Source organism: Triticum aestivum, chromosome 7A (genome assembly GCF_018294505.1).
Source record: "Triticum aestivum cultivar Chinese Spring chromosome 7A, IWGSC CS RefSeq v2.1, whole genome shotgun sequence".
Lineage (NCBI taxonomy): Eukaryota > Viridiplantae > Streptophyta > Magnoliopsida > Poales > Poaceae > Triticum > Triticum aestivum.
In genome coordinates, this window is record NC_057812.1 from 443211043 (window position 1) to 443233542 (window position 22500).

The 22500-nt window shown below is 49.5% G+C and overlaps 1 protein-coding gene across 2 annotated transcripts; it reads left to right on the top strand.

The window, feature by feature from the left end:
• The first annotated feature begins 16669 nt into the window (after nt 1-16669).
• On the top strand, nt 16670-20997 carry LOC123147460 (protein POLLENLESS 3). Of its 2 annotated transcripts, XM_044566709.1 has the most exons (6): nt 16670-17278; nt 18331-18543; nt 18750-18898; nt 18970-19038; nt 19559-19631; nt 19881-20997. In XM_044566709.1, exons 1-6 carry the CDS (start codon nt 17039-17041, stop codon nt 20796-20798), a joined length of 1662 nt encoding a protein of 553 aa, XP_044422644.1. In that variant the 5' UTR covers nt 16670-17038; the 3' UTR covers nt 20799-20997. The 2 variants fall into 2 exon arrangements, with proteins under 2 accessions (XP_044422644.1, XP_044422643.1); XM_044566708.1 differs by having other exon boundaries at nt 16673-17278; nt 19559-20997.
• The last annotated feature ends 1503 nt before the right edge of the window (nt 20998-22500 follow it).

Below are 22500 nucleotides of genomic sequence, written 5' to 3' on the forward strand. Positions count from 1 at the left end.
AATATTGCAAAGTATTTATTATGGCATGTGGCACATTTTACAAGAGTCATATGGTGCTCGGAATAATTGCAAAATAGTAAGCTATCCTTTTAATAAAAAATAATAAAAGAAATAAAAATAGGAAAAGACCCCCCCCTTCCGGGGTCCGGCCCAGCAGGCAATTGGGCCAACCCACCTGGCCGGCCCAACCGGCCACCTCACTCCTCCATAACCACTCCTACTCCACGGTCACCCCTCCACCGACACCCACTCCCCCCACTCTCCCTCTCCCCCGATCCAATCGGGATCGGGGCTCACCCGCACGCCGCCACCGTGCTCCTCCATCCCCTCGCCTCGTCGCCCACCGCTCGTCGCCGCTGCTGCCAGACCCCGTCGCCCTCGGTGCTCGACGCCGCGCCGGCGCCCGCCCGAAGCCGTCCGTCGCCGCCCGAAGACCACCCCGTCGCCGGACTCCCCATCACCGCGCGCCCGCGTCGTCCCGCACATGGCACGCCCACGACCGTGCCTCGGTGCTCGACGTCGCCGCCGCGCCGCTCGCCTCCCCGTCGCCCGGTCGTCCCCGTCCACCTCCTCGTCCCCCCGCTGCCCGAACCCCTGAAGCACCCCTGTGAGCCGCCGCCTCCCCTCCTCACTCCCTCTCTCTCCCGTCGTTGAGCCCTCACTCACTGCGCACATGCCCCGCTCGCGGTCACCGCATCCGCGGCCTCCTCCCCGTGCGCGCTCACCGTGGCCGCCTCCCCCTGCAGCTGCTCGCCGGCCTGCACCATCGCCCGCGCACGCCCACTCTAGCCCGCGCCCCGCTCGCGCCATGGCTGCGCCGCACTTTGCGCCCGCCTGCACCGCGTCCCGGCCCCGCTATCTGCCCTGCAGCCGCTTCCCCGCGCTCGTCGCGCTCGCGCCGCCTTGCCGCTTGACCGCGGTTGTCGCCCTCACCTTCCCAGCCGCGCTGGAGCTCTGCTCCTTCTCCACCCCACGTGTGCCTCGCTTCCCCTCTGGCCCCGCCCTGGCCAGCCGCTCCGCTCGACCCCCGTACCGCGCGCACCCCTCCCTGGTCGCTCGCTTGTGCGCCGCCACTCGTCGCCTAGTCACGCGCCCCACCGCCCTTGCACCACATCCGGCCTCCTCCCGCATCGCCACTGCTCGCATCAGGCGGCCGGCCTCGCCGTGGCCGCGGCTCCCGCGCTCGCTAGCCGCGTCGTGCGCCCAGCGCCCCTCGGGCATGCGCTCGTTCGGGCGACGCCCGCACCCAGCGCCCGTAACCCGCATCGGCCCCCAGGGGCCAATGACAAGGGGCCCCGCCCAGAACAAAAATAATAAAATTATAATTAAAAACAATTAATTAATTAAAATAATTAATTAAGTTCATTAATTAATCGTGTGTAATTAATCTAATTAACTAGTTAGTTTAATTGAACCCTAATTAGATTAAACAGTCAATGACGAATGGGACCCACACGTCAGTTGACCAGTCAACTCCTCTGTTGACTGCTGACGTCATGCTGACGTCAGCAAACACTGTTCTGGATAAGGTTGTTTTAAATAATTAAAATAAATCCTTAAAATGTTTTAAATTTTTTAAAATTAATATAAAATAAACCGTAGCTCGGATCAAAAAACTTTGTACCTGAAAGTTGCTCAGAACGACAAGACGAGTCTGAATACGCGATCCGTTTAGCTGTCAGATGCCTCTAACTATCTGAACATGGAACATTCCCCCTCCGGTCATCTGTCTGACACAGGTCCGGAACCGGGAAAACATTCCCGGTTAAATTTTCCCCCTTCACCTATATCGCGTAGTACTGCGTTAGAACACCCATAGTGCTACTTATTGCTTGTCATGTATTTGTTTGCTCTCTATTTACTGTTTCTTCCCCCTCTTCTCTCCGGTAGACGCCGAGACCGTTGCTGATGTCCCTATGATCGACTACGTCGACGACGACCCCCTCCTTGCCAGAGCAACCAGGCAAGCAAACCCCCCTTGAGCATTCCGATATCGCCTATTTCTTTCTCTCTCATGCTTGCATTAGAACTGCTACTGCTTTCTGTATGATCCTACTCTAATGCATAGCCTGTTGTTGTTACCTGCTTTCATACCTTACTTGCTTATCCTAAACTGCTTAGTATAGGTTGGTTAGAGATCCATCAGTGACCCCACCTTGTCCCAGTTGCCTCGCTTTATGTTCGATGACTCGATCAACGTGATCGACGTCCAGGCCCCGGCACCGCACATCACCCCCTAGTTGTACGACTCTGCAGAGTTACCATCGAGTGTCGAGGGTGGAACCTCTTACATCACTCCTGATGAGATCTCTGTAGTGTAGCTATCCAGCCATGGTCATCGAGGGTGATTTCCTTCTTAACTACTTCCGATACGGCTCTGTCGTGCAACCCCTCAAGTGTGAACCTCGAGGGTGGATCCTCTTACGTTCACCTTGATGATTACATCGAGTGGAATTCGCCGGGGGTGATTCCTCAGGTTTTCCCCTTGGTGTTAGACTCACACTTACTATGGTTACTATGACTTTGCACTGAGCCATGTTACTAAAGATGGGTCGCCCCAGAGGGGTACCCGCGCGAGCTTAATAGCGAGTGATGTGGAGTCGGGTTGACCTAGAAGGTGCCCGCGAGATATTTACGAGGCGTGGCCGGGCATTCTTAGCCCTTGCCACAAGACTCGAGACGGGGCGATGGGGTCACATCGATCGTGAGTCTCTGCTCATTATCGTGTGCTCCTAATCCACTACGATTTGGATATTTGATCCGAGGGGTCTCTGGCCTGATAACACTAACCATCACGTGGGCATAGTATGGGCGTTCTGCGTCGTATGCATCAGCCGAAGCTTAATAGACGTCAACGACTGAGCAACGCGCGCCAGGTTGGACTGCGTAAGCTCCTGCCTTGTTGAAGGAGGTAGCTAGGTCTGCTCACCGGTCACGTACGCAACATGCAGGAGTTCCTGGGGAGATGGCCCATGACCCCTGGGGGCATAGGTTTAGTCCGGCATGCTAGCCTCTCTATTAAGCCTAGGTCGGGGTGCGGCATATTGTTTGGCCGAGGCCGAGCATGACCCAGGAAAGTGTGTCCGGCCGGAGTTAATCGAGCATGGTGGGTAAGTTGGTGCACCCCTGCAGGGAAGAAACATCTATCGATAGCCTGTCCTACGGTAACGGACACTTGGAGTTGTATCCCGGTCGATACAACTAGAACTGGATACTTGTGATGAGAACTGGATGGTGATGAGAATTGGAATGTGTTGACACTTGGATAGTATGGCTCTGGGATTGCTTTCTCGCAGGGAGTCGAGAAAGGATCTCTGGCCGAGGTTGATAACACTTCTACTACTTTACTTTATGCTACTCTACTCCCTCCTGTTGCTGCAAGATGGTGGTTTCCAGAAGATGCTAGTCTTTGATAGGCTAGGCTTTCACCTTCCCTTCTGGCATTCTGCAGTTTAGTCCACAGATACAACCCATTCCTTTGATACAGATGCATACTTAGTTTAGATCTGATGTAAGTCTTGCGAGTACTTTGGATGAGTACTCACGGTTGCTTTGCTACTTCTTTTTCCCCCATACCCGATTGTTGCGACCAGATGATGGATTCCAGGAGCCAGACGACGCCACTGATGACTACTACTACCCGGAGGATGCCTACTACTGCGTGACGGCCGCTAACGACTTGGAGTAGTTAGGAGGCTCCCAGGTAGGAGGCCTTGCCTTTTCGATCAATGTTGCTTTTGTGTTGGCCTTCTTAGGGCAAAACTTGTCTAACTTATGTCTGTACTCAGATATTGTTGCTTCCGCTGACTCTTGTGTATTCGAGCTTATGTATTCAAGCCCTCGAGGCCCCTGGCTTGTAATATAAAGCTTGTATTATTTTTAATTTGTGTCTAGAGTTGTGTTGTGATACCTTCCCGTGAGTCCTTGATCTTGATCGTACACATTTGCGTGTATGATTAGTGTACGATTGAATCGAGGGCGTCACAAGTTGGTATCAGAGCCGACTGCTTGTAGGTAGCCCCCTTTCCAACTCCTTGGCCGAAGTCGAGGCTAGTCACTACAAAAACTTTTACTAACATGGCTGTGTGGCTTACGGGCCCACATCGCCATTGGGTGGTATTAGGATCTTTTATTCTCATCTATACTCTGGGACTCCGAACTCTCTTCTATTCGGGTTAAAAGGTTTTACTAACTCGAACATTAGGATCTCGTGATCACATCCGCCCGGAGAGCCCCCTTATTTCAGATGATCGCCTGCTGCATCAGAAGATTCCGAAGATACTCTATGATATTCTCTCGAGACTTTGTGCTTGTTGCCTTTGCAATTCCCTACCACCGAAATATCCTTATGGATAACTACACACACTTACCAATCTTACATTCTATCCCATTGATCTTGTTATTACAAGATGCCCTAAACTGCTCTCCTTTTTCCGAGAATCCTTTGAGCTTACCGCCTTGCAGTTCCTTGTCATCTAAATACCCCTACAGATAACTTTGTGCACCTATCGAGTATCCGCTCATCCTCAGTTGATTCTTGTACTTCACAAAAGTCTTCGTAATACCATTCATTCTTGTGAAAATCCTCAACAGCCTATTGGTCTTGAATTTCTTGCTTGCTTACATTGTGGTTAATACCATAAGTCTAGTAATCTTATTGTCAGCCTTTGTCATTATCATTTTGAGTCCGTTGATACAATATGTTGCGAATGCTCGCAATCCTCAATCAGATCCTAGAATTCATCCTTCCGGCTCAGACGTCATTTTAACATGTGCTGAATCTCGATCAATCAAATCGTCATCGATTGTACCTCTAAGGCTATTCTACCTATCCATCCCTTATCAGAGCATTGCTTTTGATCCCTTGTCTTGGAATTCATAATTCCTTTGCAATTGAGCTTTGAGTTAGTCAGTTGTTTTTATAATCTGATCTCCTTGCATTCTTTCTTGCTCTGGTAGAATATTGATGCTCACATCAGATCCCTTGTGGACCACCAGACCCCTTTTTTCGGATTTTATCCGACAACGTACTTCATATTCAATAAGCTTGTGAGCCTTTCCTCGGATACATAATGCTTTTGGTAAATTTTATCCTCCGCTTTCTCAAGCATGCTCTACTACCGAGCTTGTGTTATTTATTCTTGGAATTTATGATATAGGTTCCTAAGATGCCCCGATGGGTTGAACCTATGCCTTCCCTAATCTGTGTGAACTCGAAAGTTATGCGGGTTATACTATACTAGCTTTTCGTCAGATAAAATTTCAATACTACAGCTTCATCAAGAGCGAGAAGTAAAATGAAAGGTTATGCATTGTAGAAGTGGGAGTCGACCTTGAACCCCGTGTTCATGCCCATGGGCCCGATGTGGAACTTACCATGAAGCTTCTTGTAATAATATTATCCCCCTTGTTATAACTTCATCTTGTATCTATGCTTGGTCCTTTGCAACTGTGGTTCCGATCATGATTGTTTTTCTTTGATTCCATTTCTCGGACAAGTTAAAGCACGTGTCTTCTACAGATCAATGCATCTCCGCAACCTCTATTTTGATCTTCCTTCGAGTATTGCCCTCCGGTATCTCGAGAATAACAAAGAACTATGTTGCTTCCTATGAGTCTTCATCTGGTATTGCTTCTCGTCGATTTCAGGATTCCCCGGGTTTTGAGTTGTTAGTCACTCGAGAACGCCGATAAGTAAATCGATTCCACACTCCGATTCTATAACTCTAAGTAATTTTTGTTGCTTACGAGTTTAATAATCCTTCAAGTCATTCCTAACCTGATCGGCTATATCATTATCGTGCTAAATTTTAACTGTGCTACCTAGTCCTTCTTCCCGGAGCACAATTTTTGACGATGAGCTAAGCCTGCGTCGATCTTCCTCGTCATATCATTTCGCCTTGAACAGCAAGCTTGTTTTCGAGTTTGTGTCATACCCGTGGCTCCAATAACCTTTCGCTTCATCATTCTTTCGACTGGATGCCATCGCCGATCGATTACATCTTCATGAAATCTCTCGACAATTGTGTCGTGCTCGTCAGCATTCTGAGCTCTTCCAGCAAATCAATCAAATTCATGATGAGAAATACCACCCTTGACCTTTGATGATTTGAGTTATCATCAACAACTCCCTTGTCTTCTTTCCAACACATGTTTGATCATGTCTTGGTTATACCTTGGACTCCTTGCTATTCCTGCAATTGCTCCTTGAGTATTTCTTGTGATCTTCAACTCCAACCCCTACTTGTAACACCATGTTAATGCTACCTTGAAGCATGATTGAGGTATTCCGCATATAAACAAGAACATTGGAAGCACATTGTCAAATGTTTCTTGATCTATTATCCGAACACCGTTGTACGGGTAATATCATGATTCTTCCCTCACCCCCTTTATCTAAATGCTTTTGAACTTGCTGTCATATCATGTATACCCTGCTCCACTTCCCCCTTCGGAAGGATATACTCCCAATTCTTGTGTGTAAACACATTTTCCTTTCCAATGTTCTGATTAATCTAATGATCACCTTTTCTTTTCCATTGTTTTGTTTAAACTTTCTTCTGGTTTATGAGATCTAAGCAGTAATAGTTCCCTGCTTATGAAAACACCCCGGCGTACAATTTGCTGATAAGACCTTGTTATTATTGCTATTGACATTCCGGCAACCACCGATGGATGAGAACTTTGCCTATTGGTCCACCTCGTTCAATGAGCAGGAACATAGTTCTCTTCGTCCCTCGCCCTTGGTACCGACGTTGTTTCTGACATAACTGATAGGCTACCCTCTGACATGCCTTGCTATCATGACCGTGCAAGATGTCCTTGCTCCTTCTATTTTAACCCACATGGTGGGCCCATAACCCACAGTTCCACAGGATCGGAACCTGACTCTCATCTATATCCTTTATTCCGAAGTATCATTTCTCTTGGCTTTGTGTGTTGTCACGATCCACCGTCCGAGAGACGATCTATTCCCGATGCTCTGAACCCCCTTCTCACACTGTTCAGATATCGATCGTTTGTCCATTCGCTTGAAATTTCCTATTGTACCTTCATATTTTTCTCTCGTTGTTTTCTTCAGTTTCAACTCGAGAGATGCCTCTATGCCACGTTCACTGTCATAGTCCCCGCGTACCTATCTTGTGTTGAGCTTCGTCCTTCTCGAGTCTTTTTCCTTACTCCACCTCTTAAATCACGGGACGAGATTTCTTGTAGTGGAGGAGATTTGTAACACCCCCGGTATCATGCTACAGTAATCCCCCTAATAAAGCCTTGTCATCATGCTTTCCGAAGCCAAAATGCCACTTGTCCAAAAAAATCAAGTCCAATTCAATTCAAATTGCAAGCCAATTATTTGCATCTTCAAATGAGCCAGAAAAATAGTTCACACTATGGCAAATATTCTCTAAGTATTTGTCATGATGAAACCTACCTCTATTGGATTCAAAAATGCTCCTGGAAATTATTTGAGTGGTCCAACAACAATTAAATTGGCCTTTTCAATTTCTAGCAGTTCTTAAACATTTTCAAATGCTCAAAACAAATTTTGTGCAACTTCACAATATTGCAAAGTATTTATTGTGGCATGTGGCACATTTTACAAGAGTCATATGGTGCTCGGAATAATTGCAAAATAGTAAGCTATCCTTTTAATAAAAAATAATAAAAGAAATAAAAATAGGAAAAGAACCCCCCCTCCCGGGGTCCGGCCCAGCAGGCAATTGGGCCAACCCACCTGGCCGGCCCAACCGGCCACCTCACTCCTCCATAACCACTCCTACTCCACGGTCAACCCCCCCCCCCACCGACACCCACTCCCCCCACTCTCCCTCTCCCCCGATCCAATCGGGATCGGGGCTCACCCGCACGCCGCCGCCGTGCTCCTCCATCGCCTCGCCTCGTCGCCCACCGCTCGTCGCCGTTGCTGCCCGACCCCGTCGCCCTCGGTGCTTGACGCCGCGCCGGCGCCCGCCCGAAGCCGCCCGTCACCGCCCGAAGACCACCCCGTCGTCGGACTCCCCATCACTGCGCGCCCGCGTCGTCCCGCACACGGCACGCCCACGACCGCGCCTCGGTGCTCGACGTCGCCTCCGCGCCGCTCGCCTCCCCGTCGCCCGGTCGTCCCCGTCCACCTCGTTGTCCCCCCGCTACCCGAACCCTTGAAGCACCCCTGTGAGCCGCCGCCTCCCCTCCTCACTCCCTCTCTCTCCCGTCGTTGAGCCCCCCTCACAGCGCACATGCCCCGCTCGCAGTCACCGCATCCGCGGCCTCCTCCTCGTGCGCGCTCACCGTGGCCGCCTCCCCCTGCAGCTGCTCGCCGGTCTGCGCCATTGCCCGCGCACGCCCACTCTAGCCCACGCCCCGCTCGCGCCATGGCTGCGCCGCACCTTGCACCCGCCTGCACCGCGTCCCGGCCCCGCCCTCTGCCCTGCAGCCGCTTCCCCGCGCTCGTCGCGCTCGCGCCGCCCTGCCGCTTGACCGCGGTTGCCGCCCTCACCCTCCCAGCCGCGCTGGAGCTCTGCTCCTTCTCCACCCCACGTGTGCCTCGCTTCCTCTCTGGCCCCGCCCTGGCCAGCCGCTCCGCTCAACCCCCCTACCGGGGTCCGGCCCAGCAGGCAATTGGGCCAACCCACCTGGCCGGCCCAACCGGCCACCTCACTCCCTCATAACCACCCCCACTCCACGGTCAACCCCCCCCACCGACACCCACTCCCCCACTCTCCCTCTCCCCCGATCCAATCGGGATCGGGGCTCACACGCACGCCGCCGCCGTGCTCCTTCGTCCACTCACCTCGTCGCCCACCGCTCGTGGCCGCTGCTGCCCGACCCCGTCGCCCTCGGTGCTCGACACCGCGCCGGCGCCCGCCTGAAGCCGTCCGTCACCGCCCGAAGACCACCCCGTCGCCGGACTCTCCATCACCGTGCCCAGCGTCATCCCGCACCCGGCGCGCCCACGACCGCGCCTCGGTGCTCGACGTCGCCGCCGCCCTGCTCGCCTCCCCATCACCCGGTCGTCCCCGTCCACCTCCTCGTCCCCCCGCTGCCCGAACCCCTGCAGCACCCCTGTGAGCCGCCGCCTCCCCTCCTCACTCCCTCTCTCTCCCGTCGTTGAGCCCCCGCTCACCGCGCACATGCCCCGCTCGCGGTCACCGCATCCGTGGCCTCCTCCCCGTGTGCGCTCACCGTGGCCGCCTCCCCCGCTGCAGCTACTCGCCGGCCTGCGCCATCGCCCGCGCGCGCCCGCTCTAGCCCACAGCCCGCGCGCGCCATGGCTGCGCCGCACCTTGCGCCCGCCTGCACCGCGTCCCGGCCCCGTCCTCTACCCTGCAGCCGCTTCCCCGCGCTCGTCGCGCTCGCGCCGCCCTGCCGCTTGACCGCGGTTGCTGCCCTCACCCTCCAGGCCGCGCTGGAGCTCTGCTCCTTCTCCACCCCGCGCGTGCCTCGCTTCCCCTCTCGCCCCGCCCTGGCTAGCCGCTCCGCTCGACCCCCTACCGCGCGCGTCCCTCCCTGGTCGCTTGACTGTAGGTCGCCACTCGTCGCCTAGTCGCGCGCCCTGCCGCCCCTGCACCACGTCCGACCTCCTCCCGTGTCGCCGTTGCTCGCATCAGGCGGCCGGCCTCGCCGTGGCCGCGGCTCCCACGCCCGCTAGCCGCGTCGTGCACCTAGCGCCCCTCGGGCATGCGCTCATTCGGGTGACGCCCGCACCCAGCGCCCCGTAACCCGCATCGGCCCCCAGGGGCCAATGACAAGGGGGCCCAGCCCAGAACGAAAATAAAAAATTATAATTAAAAATAAATAAATAAATAAATAAATAAAGTTCATTAATTAATCATGTGTAATTAATCTAATTAACTAGTTAGTTTAATTGAACCCTAATTAGATTAAACAGTCAATGACGAATGGGACCCACACGTCAGTTGACCAGTCAACTCCTCTGTTGACTGCTGACGTCATGCTGACGTCAGCAAACACTGTTCTGGATAAGGTTGTTTTAAATAATTAAAATAAATCCTTAAAATGTTTTAATTTTTTTAAAATTAATATAAAATAAACCGTAGCTCGGATCAAAAAACTTTGTACCTGAAAGTTGCTCAGAACGACAAGACGAGTCTGAATACGCGATCCGTTTAGCTGTCAGATGCCTCTAACTATCTGAACATGGAACATTCCCCCTCCGGTCATCTGTCTGACACAGGTCCGGAATCGGGAAAACATTCCCGGTTAAATTTTCCCCCTTCACCTATATCGCATAGTACTGCGTTAGAACACCCATAGTGCTGCTTATTGCTTGTCATATATCTGTTTGCTCTCTATTTACTGTTTCTTCCCCCTCTTCTCTCCGGTAGACCCCGAGACCGTTGCTAATGTCCCTGTGATCGACTACGTCGATGACGACCCCCTCCTTGCCAAAGCAACCAGGCAAGCAAACCCCCCCTTGAGCATTCCGATATCGCCTATTTCTTTCCCTCTCATGCTTGCATTAGAACTGCTACTGCTTTCTGTATGATCCTACTATGATGCATAGCCTGTTGTTGTTACCTGCTTTCATACCTTACCTGCTTATCCTAAACTGCTTAGTATAGGTTGGTTAGAGATCCATCAGGGACCCCACCTTGTCCCAGTTGCCTCGCTTTATGTTCGATGACTCGATCAACGTGATCGACGTCCAGGCCCCGGCACCGCACATCACCCCCTAGTTGTACGACTCTGCAGAGTTACCATTGAGTGCCGAGGGTGGAACCTCTTACATCACTCCTGATGAGATCTCTGTAGTGTAGCTATCCAGCCGTGGTCATCGAGGGTGATTTCCTTCTTAACTACTTCCGATACGGCTCTGTCGTGCAACCCCTCAAGTGTGAACCTCGAGGGTGGATCCTCTTATGTTCACCTTGATGATTACATCGAGTGGAATTCACCGGGGGTGATTCCTCAGGTTTTCCCCTTGGTGTTAGACTCACAGTTACTATGGTTACTATGACTTTGCATTGAGCCATGTTACTAAAGACGGGTCGGCCTTGAGGGGTACGCGCGCAAGCTTAATAGCGAGTGATGTGGAGTCGGGTTGACCTGGAAGGTGCCCGCGAGATACTTACGAGGCATGGCCGGGCATTCTTAGCCCTTGCTGCAAGTACTCGAGACGGGGCGACGGGGTCACATGGATCGTGAGTCTCTGCTCGTTACCGCGTGCTCCTAATCCACTACGATTTGGATATTTGATCTGAAGGGCCTCTGACCTGATAGCACTAACCATCACGTGGGCATAGTATGGGCGTTCTGTGTCGTATGCATCAACCGAAGCTTAATAGATGTTAGTGGCTGAGCGGTGCGCGCCGGGTTGGACTGCATAAGCTCCTGCCTTGTTGAAGGAGGTAGCTAGGTCTGCTCACCGGCCGCGTACACAACGTGCAGGAGTTCCTGGGGAGATGGCCCATGACCCCTGGGGGCATAGGTTTAGTCCGGCGTGCTGGCCTCTCTATTAAGTCCAGGTCGGGTTACGGCGTATTGTTTGGCCGAGGTCGGGCATGACCCAGGAAAGTGTGTCCAGCCGAAGTTAATCGAGTGTGGTCGGTAAGTTGGTGCACCCCTGTAGGGAAGAAAGCATCTATCGATAGCCTGTACTACGGTAACAAACACTTGGAGTTGTATCCCAATCGATACAACTAGAACTGGATACTTGTGATGAGAACTGGATGGTGATGAGAATTGGAATGTGTTGACACTTGGATAGTATGGCTCTGGGATTGCTTTCTCGCAGGGAGTCGAGAAAGGATCTCTGGCCGAGGTTGATAACACTTCTACTACCTTACTTTATGCTACTCTACTCCCTCCTGTTGCTGCAAGATGGTGGTTTCCAGAAGATGCTAGTCTTCGATAGGCTAGGCTTTCACCTTCCCTTCTGGCATTCTGCAGTTTAGTCCACAGATACAACCCATTCCTTTGATACAGATGCATACTTAGTTTAGATCTGATGTAAGTCTTGCGAGTACTTTGGATGAGTACTCATGGTTGCTTTGCTACTTCTTTTTCCCCCATACCCGATTGTTGCGACCAGATGACGGATCCCAGGAGCCAGACGACGCCACTGATGACTACTACTACCCGGAGGATGCCTACTACTACGTGACGGCCGCTGATGACTTGGAGTAGTTAGGAGGCTCCCAGGCAGGAGGCCTTGCCTTTTCGATCAATGTTGCTTTTGTGCTAGCCTTCTTAGGGCAAAACTTGTCTAACTTATGTATGTACTCAGATATTGTTGCTTCTGCTGACTCTTGTGTATTCGAGCTTATGTATTCGAGCCCTCGAGGCCCCTGGCTTGTAATATAAAGTTTGTACTATTTTTAATTTGTGTCTAGAGTTGTGTTGTGATACCTTCCCGTGAGTCCTTGATCTTGATCGTACACATTTGCGTGTATGATTAGTGTACGATTGAATCGAGGGCGTCACAGGTGGAAAAGTGGTTTTGTGGCTCCCCTGGAAGTTTTTAGGGTATTTTAGAATACATATAGGAGGAAGATCTATGTCAGGGGGTCACCGAGGGGCCCATAAGGTCGGGGGGCACGCCCTCCACCCTTGTGGCCGCCTCGTGGCTCTTCTGACTTGCACTCCAAGTCTCCTGGGTGTCTTCTGGTCCAAGAAAAAATCATCGCGAAAGTTTTATTCCATTTGGACTCCGTTTGGTATTCCTTTTCTGCGAAACTCTAAAACAAGGAAAAAACAGGAACTCGCACTGGGCTCTAGGTTAATAGGTTAGTCCCAAAAATCATATAAAATAGCATATTAATGCATATAAAACATCCAAAACATATAGTATAATAGCATCGAACAATCAAAAATAATAGATACGTTGGAGACGTATCACTATGACACGATATTCCTGGGTGCCATGCAGGCCCCACATTGGTGCCTCATGTGGAAGACATGGACACCATTGCATATAAAGATCTTCACCTGGCCCGCTCTCCAAAATAGGTGCTGGAATGCGAGCCGCCTGGCCCGTGGGCCTTCCTAGGCCGACCAGTGCATCCTTTGCAACTAGGAGACTGAGGACATGCAACACATCTTCGTTGGGTGGTCCTTCTCCCGCCAGGTGTGGCATGAGATCCTATGCTGGTGTCGTTCCACGACAAACCTTCCTCGTCCAGAGCTGACTTTCCAAACTAGTTGGTGGTCTCCCGCGACCATGCCCCCCGACCTTGCATAAGGGCCCTCCTCTCTTATGTTGTGTGCTTGGTGGCTCTAAAAGCATTGCAATGGATGCGTCTTTGATGGTCCGACGTCCTCTGTTGCTCACCTAGTCCATACCATCCACGAGGAGGCTGCACTACGGGCTAGAGTTGGAGCCAAAGGGCTTTACCAACTGTTACCCGAGAGGTAGGGCTTATAGTTGCTGGTGAAAGATCGTGGATGTCGCCTAGAGGGGGTGAATAGGTGCTTTAAAATAATTACAGTTTAGGCTTGAACAAATGCGGAATAAAACTAGCGGTTAATTTGTCAAGCACAAAACCTAAAATGACTAGGATCACCTATATGTGCACCAACAACTTATGCTAAGCAAGATAAACAACTAGGTGATAGCAAGATATATGACAAGAAACAATATGACTATCACAAAGTAAAGTGCATAAGTAAAGGGCTCGGGTAAGAGATAACTAAGGCACGTGGAGACGAAGATATATCCCGAAGTTCACACCCTTGCGGATGCTAATCTCCGTTTGGAGCGGCGTGGAGGCACAATGCTCCCCAAGAAGCCACTAGGGCCACCGTAATCTCCTCACACCCTCACACAATGCAAGATGTCGTGATTCCGCTAAGGGACCCTTGAGGATGGTCACCGAACCCGTACAAATGGAAACCCTTGGGGGCGGTTACCAAACCCGTATACTTTGGCAACCCTTGGGGGCAGTCACCGGTACCCGTCAAATTGCTCGGGGTGATCTCCACAACCTAATTGGAGACCCGATGCTTGCCAGGAGCTTTACACCACAATGATTGAGCTCCGAACACCACCAACCGTCTAGGGCACCCAAGCACCCAAGAGTAACAAGCTCAAGGGTACCAAGCACCCAAGAGCAATAAGCTTCTCAACTTGTAACTTACACGTATCACCGTGGAGAACTCAAACCTATGCACCAAATGCAATGGCAAGGGCACACAGAGTACCCAAGTCCTTCTCTCCCAAATCCCACCAAAGCAACTAATGCTAGGGAGGGAAATGAGAGGAAGAACAAGAAGGAGAACACCAAGAACTCCAAGATCTAGATCCAAGGGGTTCCCCTCACATAGAGGAGAAACTAATTGGTGGAAATGTGGATCTAGATCTCCTCTCTCTTTTCCCCCAGAAACTAGCAAGAATCCATGGAGGGATTGAGAGATATCAAGCTCGAAGAAGGTCAACAATGGGGAAGAACACGAGCTCAAAGGATAAGGTTCATTGGGGAAGAAGACCCCCTTTTATAGGAGGGGAAAAATCCAACTGTTATGCTCACAGCCCGCACAAGGCGGTACCGCTCGACCTCACGGTACTACCACTAGGGGTAGCAGTACTACCTCAAAGGGTAGCGGTACTACTGCTTGCGAGCGGTACTAAAAAAATACATCCGTGCCTACCACCGCTGGACTTATGACGAGTTTTTGGTCCGGAGCGAAAGTAACCACTGAAGTAGCCGCGGTAGTAAAAATTACATCCCCTCCAAGTGGTAGTACCGCTCCCATGAGCGGTAGTACCGCTGCAGCCTTTTTAAGGACACCAAAACTGACACAACTTCTACAAACGGAATCTGAATTGAACGAAACCAAGTTTGTTGGAAAGCTAGCGACAAGGGCTGACACAAACTTAATACAAATAACAATAAGAAGGAAATAAGAAAAGGCCCATAAGAAAATGATGAGAACCCTTCCTCAAAAAAGACCGGTAAAACCTCCAACACTGAAAACACAATAGAAGAAGCATGTGAACTCCGTTTTCGATGAACTCGAGCTTGTAAAGAAGATGACCATAAGCTCCAAATCTCACAAGGAGAAAACCAAACAAGAATCAAGAAAGATGATGCAAGAATGCAATGGTTTGAGCTCTCTACGAACGATACGATCAAGCTACTCACTTGAGAGCCCCCTTGATAGTATGGCAATCGATCCTATAACCCGGTCTTCAAGCTACCACCATGAGACCGGTAAAATAGAGAACCTATCAAGGGCAAACCTTTGCCTTGCACATAGTCCACTTGAGCTAGATGATGACGATCTTGACTCCCTCAAGTTGGACAACCTTTCTTGATTGCGTTGGCTCGATGAAGACTAGATGTTTGCTCCCGCATACTCTACTATGGGTGAGCCGCTCTTTGGCACATCTTCACAAGTCCATTGACACTACAATGGTAGGCAAGCTTCAAGGGTGATCTCTTTGTGATGCTCCACTTGAACTTGCACACCGCAACCTAACCCCACAAAGAACTCTCACGAATACTATGGGTTAGTACACAAAGCGTAATGTACAATGCTTACCATACTATGAGATCACTTGATCCCTCGATACATCTTGTACGCTTTGTGTGTTGATGAACTTGATTCACTCTTGACTTAGTCTTGATCAACCTTGAATCTTTCCAACTCTTTTCATTTGGATGATGTCTTGAAGATAGACATGAATGATCATACACTCTTGTTCTTCAAGACATGCTTGCAATAAGCTCAACACTCACATGACCAATCTTTGGATAATTCCTTAATAGCACCTTGGTCAACTCATAAACTCCTTGGATGATGTCTTTGGATAATTCACTCTTGACTTAGTCTTGATCAACCTTAAATCTTTCCAACTCTTTTCATTTGGATGATATCTTGAAGATAGACATGAATGACACACTCTTCTTCTTCAAGACGTGCTTGCAATAAGCTCAACACTCACATGGCCAATCTTTGGATAATTCCTTAATAGCACCTTGGTCAACTCATAAACTCCTTGAAACTAACACATGGACTTCAAGAAAAGCCTATGGACAAATCCTTCAAATATAACTCAATGCAATCATTAGCCCATAGAGAATGTCATCAATTACCAAAACCACACATGGAGGCACCGCATGTCCTTTCAGTTGGCCGAGCAACCCTTTTCTTGTTCGCCTCAAGCGCTCGCTACCACACCAGAGTGTGTACGTGGCTTTGTCGCTCTCTACCGGTCGATGAAATGATATGTGATCTTATAAATTTGCTAAAAAAAGAAAAGAAAACAAAAGAGTGTACTTAGCAAACCCACATATGGGAGAAAACCCACAAAAACTTTTCTGGAGGAGTTTTGGGATAATCTTTGCAAAGGGTGCCCACTTGACTTTCGCAAAAGTTGCATCCTGCACTCGCCGAGTAGAAAAAAAACTACATTTCAAACATCAGAACTCCAAGGTTTGCCAAATGATGCATTGAGGAAAAAAGAAGTTATGTATTTTTCTTGAAATTTTTGCATATTTTTGGTGTGAAACGGTGAAGCAAGGTTGTTTGTAAACTTTCTTTTAAACGAGAATCGGATCAAGGTAAAACCTATGGCCATGAGCAGCACATGCGTCGCGTGTGCATGAATGCAAAGCTCGAAACCAACCGATCAATCGATACGCATTACATGCACGCACTAGAGGCGCATGAGCTGCAGTTACTGCCAGCACTAGAGGCGCATGAGCTGCAGTTACTGCCAGCACTAGTACGCGAGCCAACGGGAACCCCGTGACGCGACGTCCACGTCGGCCAAATGTGGGCCCGCGACGCCATCCACGTCGGCACCCTCCCTCCCTCCATCCGTTTCAAAAAATTTCTTCCGTTCTCCGGTTGGCGTATATAACAGGCCGTTCGTTCCGCTTCCCTCCTCTCGCTGGCTCCGAGGAATTCTTCTTGCGGATGCGATCGCCGGCGAACTGATCCGTCTCGGAGGCGAGGGCTTCTCTGCTGTGATCGACGCCGGGTTGTTCCCTTTCCCGGAATCGGGGAGAGTTTTTCTATCGGGGGTGTCTGGCTTTCCGGCGAACGCACCACAGGTGTTCGACGGAATTCCGACATGCCGAGCGGGGGTAGGCGGCTGCCGCCGTGGACGTCCCCGAGGGGCGCGGCGGAGGCGGTACCGCAGAGGTGGAGCCCCTGCACCCCCGCCGGTTCCGGGAACCACGTCACTCCGCCCTTGAGCGCCGGCTGCTGCTCCTACCGCGTCACCCCGCTGGTGAGCGGGGGAGGGTGTTCCCGGCCACCGAGGGCGCCGCCGGCGGTCGACTCCCCGTACTTGCGGGCGAAGCAAGAGCAGGTAATACGATCGAGCACCACCATCAGGTGCAATTTCTTCCCCTTCAGGGTCCAAAATTGAGCGCTATATCTATCTGGTTCTGGCCATTACCAATCGGGCTGGCTAAATGGATGCAATTCTTCAGGATAACTGCGGAACTGAAATTTAGGAGGGAACTTGATTTTCTCCTAACGTGTCCCCCCCCCCCCCCCCCCCCCCCCCCCCCCCCCCAGTGCCCAGTGTACTAGTGATAACAGTTAGTGCTAGCTTCCTTGACTTGCACAGTTGCATCATGCAAAGCTCAAGCGCCACCAGGCTGCCTCAATTGTTAACACTACAGCGCTCTTTTGTGAAAACTCATTGGCATCCATTTTCCTGGGGCCAAATGTCAATAAATATGCATCATGGGCCTGAGTCAATTCATTCAATTTTGTCTTCAATGAACCTATCATTGTTCTTTTAGTTGCATCGTAATGCTATTCTGTAATAACTGCAGCTTGCTGAATCTCGTGAGATGCTAAATTCACCAAATCCTCGAGTAGTATAGTGGAGAGAAGGATGCACTAGCTTTGAAGCTTAGTATTTTTCCAATGAAAAACCATTATATGGCTGTTTCACACCATCTTCAGTTGTATCAGGATATCTGTTAACTGCATAACAAAGAGAAATATGAAAGTAGACTCCCTGGCATAAATAACAATTTTGGAAAAAAAATGACATTAGCCTAAAGTGGCACGAAAGTTTTGCCCTTCTACATATGTCTAGGTGAGTAGGTGTTCTGTTACCGGAAGTTTGTTGTATTAAAATATTATATCGAAACGGTTTGGCAAGATGTGATGGTGTACTGCACTATGTTTGTGTCTCACTAGTAGCTGTAACAGGTGCTCATTCTGCCTGATGCTCTGAAATGCTTCTGTGCATTACCTGCTTTTCCACAGTGTATTTTTTATTTTATCTGTGGCACTTGCAGACTTTTGAATCAATCAAGATGCATTTACAATCTTGATCTTAAAGCTTTTGTAAGATAAGCTTGTGTTTCTCTTTGTTTCCTCACTTTGCTTCTGTTATTCCAGTTAATTGAAAAGGATCCAAACAAGGCAGTTCCATTGTTCTGGGCAGCTATTAACAGTGGTGAACGAATTGAGAGTGCACTGAAGGATATGGCTACTGTACTAAAACAAGCAAATCGGGCTGAAGAAGCCATCGAAGCGATAAGATCCTTCCGTCACCGTTGTCCAAATGAAGCTCAGGAGTCTCTTGACAATATTCCTCTTGACCTATACAAGGTATCTCTGTCCTGTAAATTTACGTATATAAGCTAAACGTTTCTTCTGAAGCCCACTTTTGACGTTTGATTATACTAGTAGATCCTGAACAGATTAATATATTGCAAACCCATCGAAAAAGTCATCAGCTAATAATAAACCCATACCGCATTTGTGTATGAATAGTTAGCCTAGTATTGATAAAAATCTTGTCTGTGTTGAACCAGAAATGCGGTAGGACAAAAGAACAGATTGAAATGCTGACAGTGAAGCTGAGAATGGTTGATGAGGATCTAGCTTCTGGCCGGTGGAAAGCGAAGCTGTCTAAATCTCATGGAAGAGTAGTCTATCTCTCTCTGAGGGATGAAAAGGCAAGGTAATAAAAGTCTTCCGTACATCTTCATTTGTCCCGCAAATGCCATTCTAAGGCTCTGCTTTGTCATGAAGGTTGTTGGGTAACCTCGCCTGGGCCTATATGCAGTCTGAAAACTATGAGGAGGCTGAAATGCTCTACAGGTATATCTATGTTGGTGATGGACTTATTAAGCTGATGTGGATTTCGTTAGACATGATCGTATTCTCTTGAAATTCTCAATCCTTTTTTTGGTGCTATTTGTAAGAATAATATTATTGCACCATTGTACTCCCTTCGTTCAAATATATGCACACCCTCGAATTTTGAACCTAAATTTGGCCATGAATTTTACTAAAAAAGTTATGAATTATATGCCACAAAAATTATATCATTGGGTTCGTATTTGAAAGAGGTTTCCAATGGTGTAACTCTTACGGTATACAACTCATATTTTGTTAGTCAAATTTAGGCTTGAAATTTGAGGGGACCTTTTATATTTGACAGAGGGAGTAGTTTGTCAGTCCGCATCAAGGATGCAGAAATGACTGTTCTCAGCACTGATAAATGCTGATATTAGTAGAAGTGGACCCTGTTTTTTCTGTCATAACCTCATGCATCATTTCCAGTAAAGCTCGTTCAACTAAATCCAGCTGCTACTGACTTGGCGTTTGACACTTGCAGGCAAGCTCTTGCTATGGAAGCTGATTATAACAAAGAGTGTAATTTAGCCATCTGCTTGATGAAGATGGGAAAGGTAGCTGAAGCTAAATACCTTCTCCAACCTATACCTTACAACTGCAAAGATGAAAACCATTTGAGATCTTTTGCACGGGCTACTGAAATGCTTAGGGAACTTGAGTCACAAACACTCCCTTCTCCCGTAACTCAGATGAAGTCTAAAGATTCACAGATTTTACTTGCTGCTGATGCGGAGAGTCTTGAATATCTACATCCACAAATATTCTCTAGCTCTTCAACTCAACTGAATTATGAAGAACTGCAGGCTTCAGTTTCGGTGGATACAGAGAAGCATGGGGATTGCAACTCACAAGTGCTTCCATCTCCGGTAACTCAGTTGAAGCATAAAGGACCACAAATTATGGCTGCTAGTGATGGAGAGAAGAATGGACAAAGTCTGCAGGAGTACGAATATCTTTCAAGACTGTTCAATGATGCTGCCACACCACAGTCTCAACTTGAGAAACTACGAAAGCGGCTGGTAAGAAAGGACAGACCAAATATCAGCACACAGGATCAAGTTCAAACTCCTAGCTCAGCTGAATGCCTACCAAAACCTAATGGTGCCATGGATGCTAGTGAGAACCCTGTGCAAGAGGGGAAGGGTTTGGTTGATGGTGGTAGAAAAGCGTGGGCTGACATGGTGGAGGAGGAACAACAGCTGGGCAGTGGCAAGAACACTAGCGCGCAAGGCGAGAGCAGCAAGGATGCAAGTGAGCAGAGGGACAAAACATCATCATCTTCTCAAGGAAGCAGCAGCCTCAAAACCCCGGTCGCGGGTGTTCCGGGACAAAGTTCAGCTGCAGGTTCATGGAGATGTAACGACTCCAGAACGTCGACAGATGAGAACGTGAACCGGAATTTTGCTAGGACAGCTCCAGCGTGGAAGCAGCAGAAGGTTCAAGATCACAGCAATCGAGTCTGCCAAATGCTCAACACGATGCATCTCAATGAGAAAGCTCAAGGCACCAAGCAAACACCATCGAGAAGCAGTGCAGCTCAGCGTTCACTTTTCCACAGTCATGCACCATTCGGTGACAATGGACACTCTCAGGGTGCCAATCACACCGAGGCCACTAACCGGTGGCCGAAGAACGCGGCGAGCACAAGACCGTGGAGGCCACAGAACCGCTTGCGGGTCTTCCAGGAAATCACAAATGAGATGAAGCAAAACGTTGCATAGCTACATCTTTATTCTTCACTCACCGTTGATGTAAGTTCTTACTAGTAAGTAGTTGTTGTTTCCCACCAGAGATGGGAAGAGCACTAGCATTGTAGTGAGCAAATCAATGCAACAATCATGTAGAGCTAAGGAACTGGCCGAATATCCATCACTGGTCCAAAATATTATTAACAAGTCCATGAATCGCACTTTCTTCAAATCCAAGTAGACAGTATCTTTTTAGCTGCTCATATATTTTTCCTTTGTCACCCCAAGTAATAATTTAACCTGTAAAAGAGGGTAAGTAAAACCCTACTACTAGTACGATTTTTCCTTTTGCAGTGTTTCACCGCTGCTTACCATGCATATACTACTAACACTAGCGTCCTTGTACCTTTTGGCACTACTGTTTAGATGTTACTGCGTGGCTCATTTGCGGAGCACATGTGGTTTCTCGTGCTGCATGGCTAGACATCTCCTGCAAGATCTGAGCCTTTGCAGAGACAAGCAATGGCAAATGCATGCAGTTCACTGACTGAGCTACCATGCACCTGCATCGATCTGCATAGTGCTTGCCATCTATGGCATTTTCTACCTTGTCCACATACTGGAGTCAGGTGGATTCCTCCCACTGCATCCACTGAGGGTGCTAACATGGCTGTGCCCTGCCTCTCGGCAGCAATGGCAGCCTTGAGCCCTTCACCTCATCCTGACCAGCATGCCGAGACGGTCGACGCCGCCAGCTAAGCCGAAGGTGGCGCGATATGCCTGCCTCCGTCGGCATTGTTCCGTTGCGTGCTTCAACTAATTCAGCCAAAAATAAATATTAAATAAACTAACCTGCCGGCCGAGGTTGTCGATGCCACCAGCTAGCCCTAATGTGTCGCGCGACGTCCCGGTCACACTATTTCGCTCAATGCAACATGTCCGCCCACAAAAATTAAACTTGCCTCTAGGCCGAGGTGGTCGATGCCGCTAGCTAATTAAGCGGATCCTTGTGACACTGTTAAGAGCAACTCCAACGGGCCAACCCAAACGGACGGCGCATTTGTCCGCATTTTGTCCGTTTGGGTCAGCCGCTCGCCCGGCGTCCGTCCAGTTTGCATTCGGGTCGATAGTGCGCCCAACGCGCCGACCCATTTCATGTCCACGCACAATTTTAAAAAAAGACTTGCGGCCACAGACCATGCCAGCGGCCATAGATCATGCTGGCACCATGCCAGTGCTGGCACACATTGCCGGCTTAAAAAAATATCACCACACTGGCGCACTCGCCAGCAGCCTTGAGCCCTTCACCTCATCCTGACCAGCATGCCGAGACGGTCGACGCCGCCAGCTAAGCTGAAGGGGCGCGGTATGTCTTTCTCCGTCGGCATTGTTCCGTTGCGTGCTCCAACCAATTCATCCAAAAATAAATATTAAATAAACTAACCTGCCGGCCGAGGTTGTCGATGCCGCCAGCTAGCCCTAATGTGGGGCAACGTCCCGATCACACTATTTCGTTCAATGCAACATGCCCGCCCACAAAAATTAAACTTGCCTCTAGGCCGAGGTGGTCGATGCCGCCAGCTAATTAAGCGGATCCTTGTGACACTGTTAATGTCGCATGTGTGTGTGTGCGCGCGCGCATTGACATCCATTACAGTAGTGTTTATTGTGTACTCCCTCCGTCCGGAAAAACTTGTCTCTCAAATAGATGTATCTAGCATCAAGTTAGTGTTAG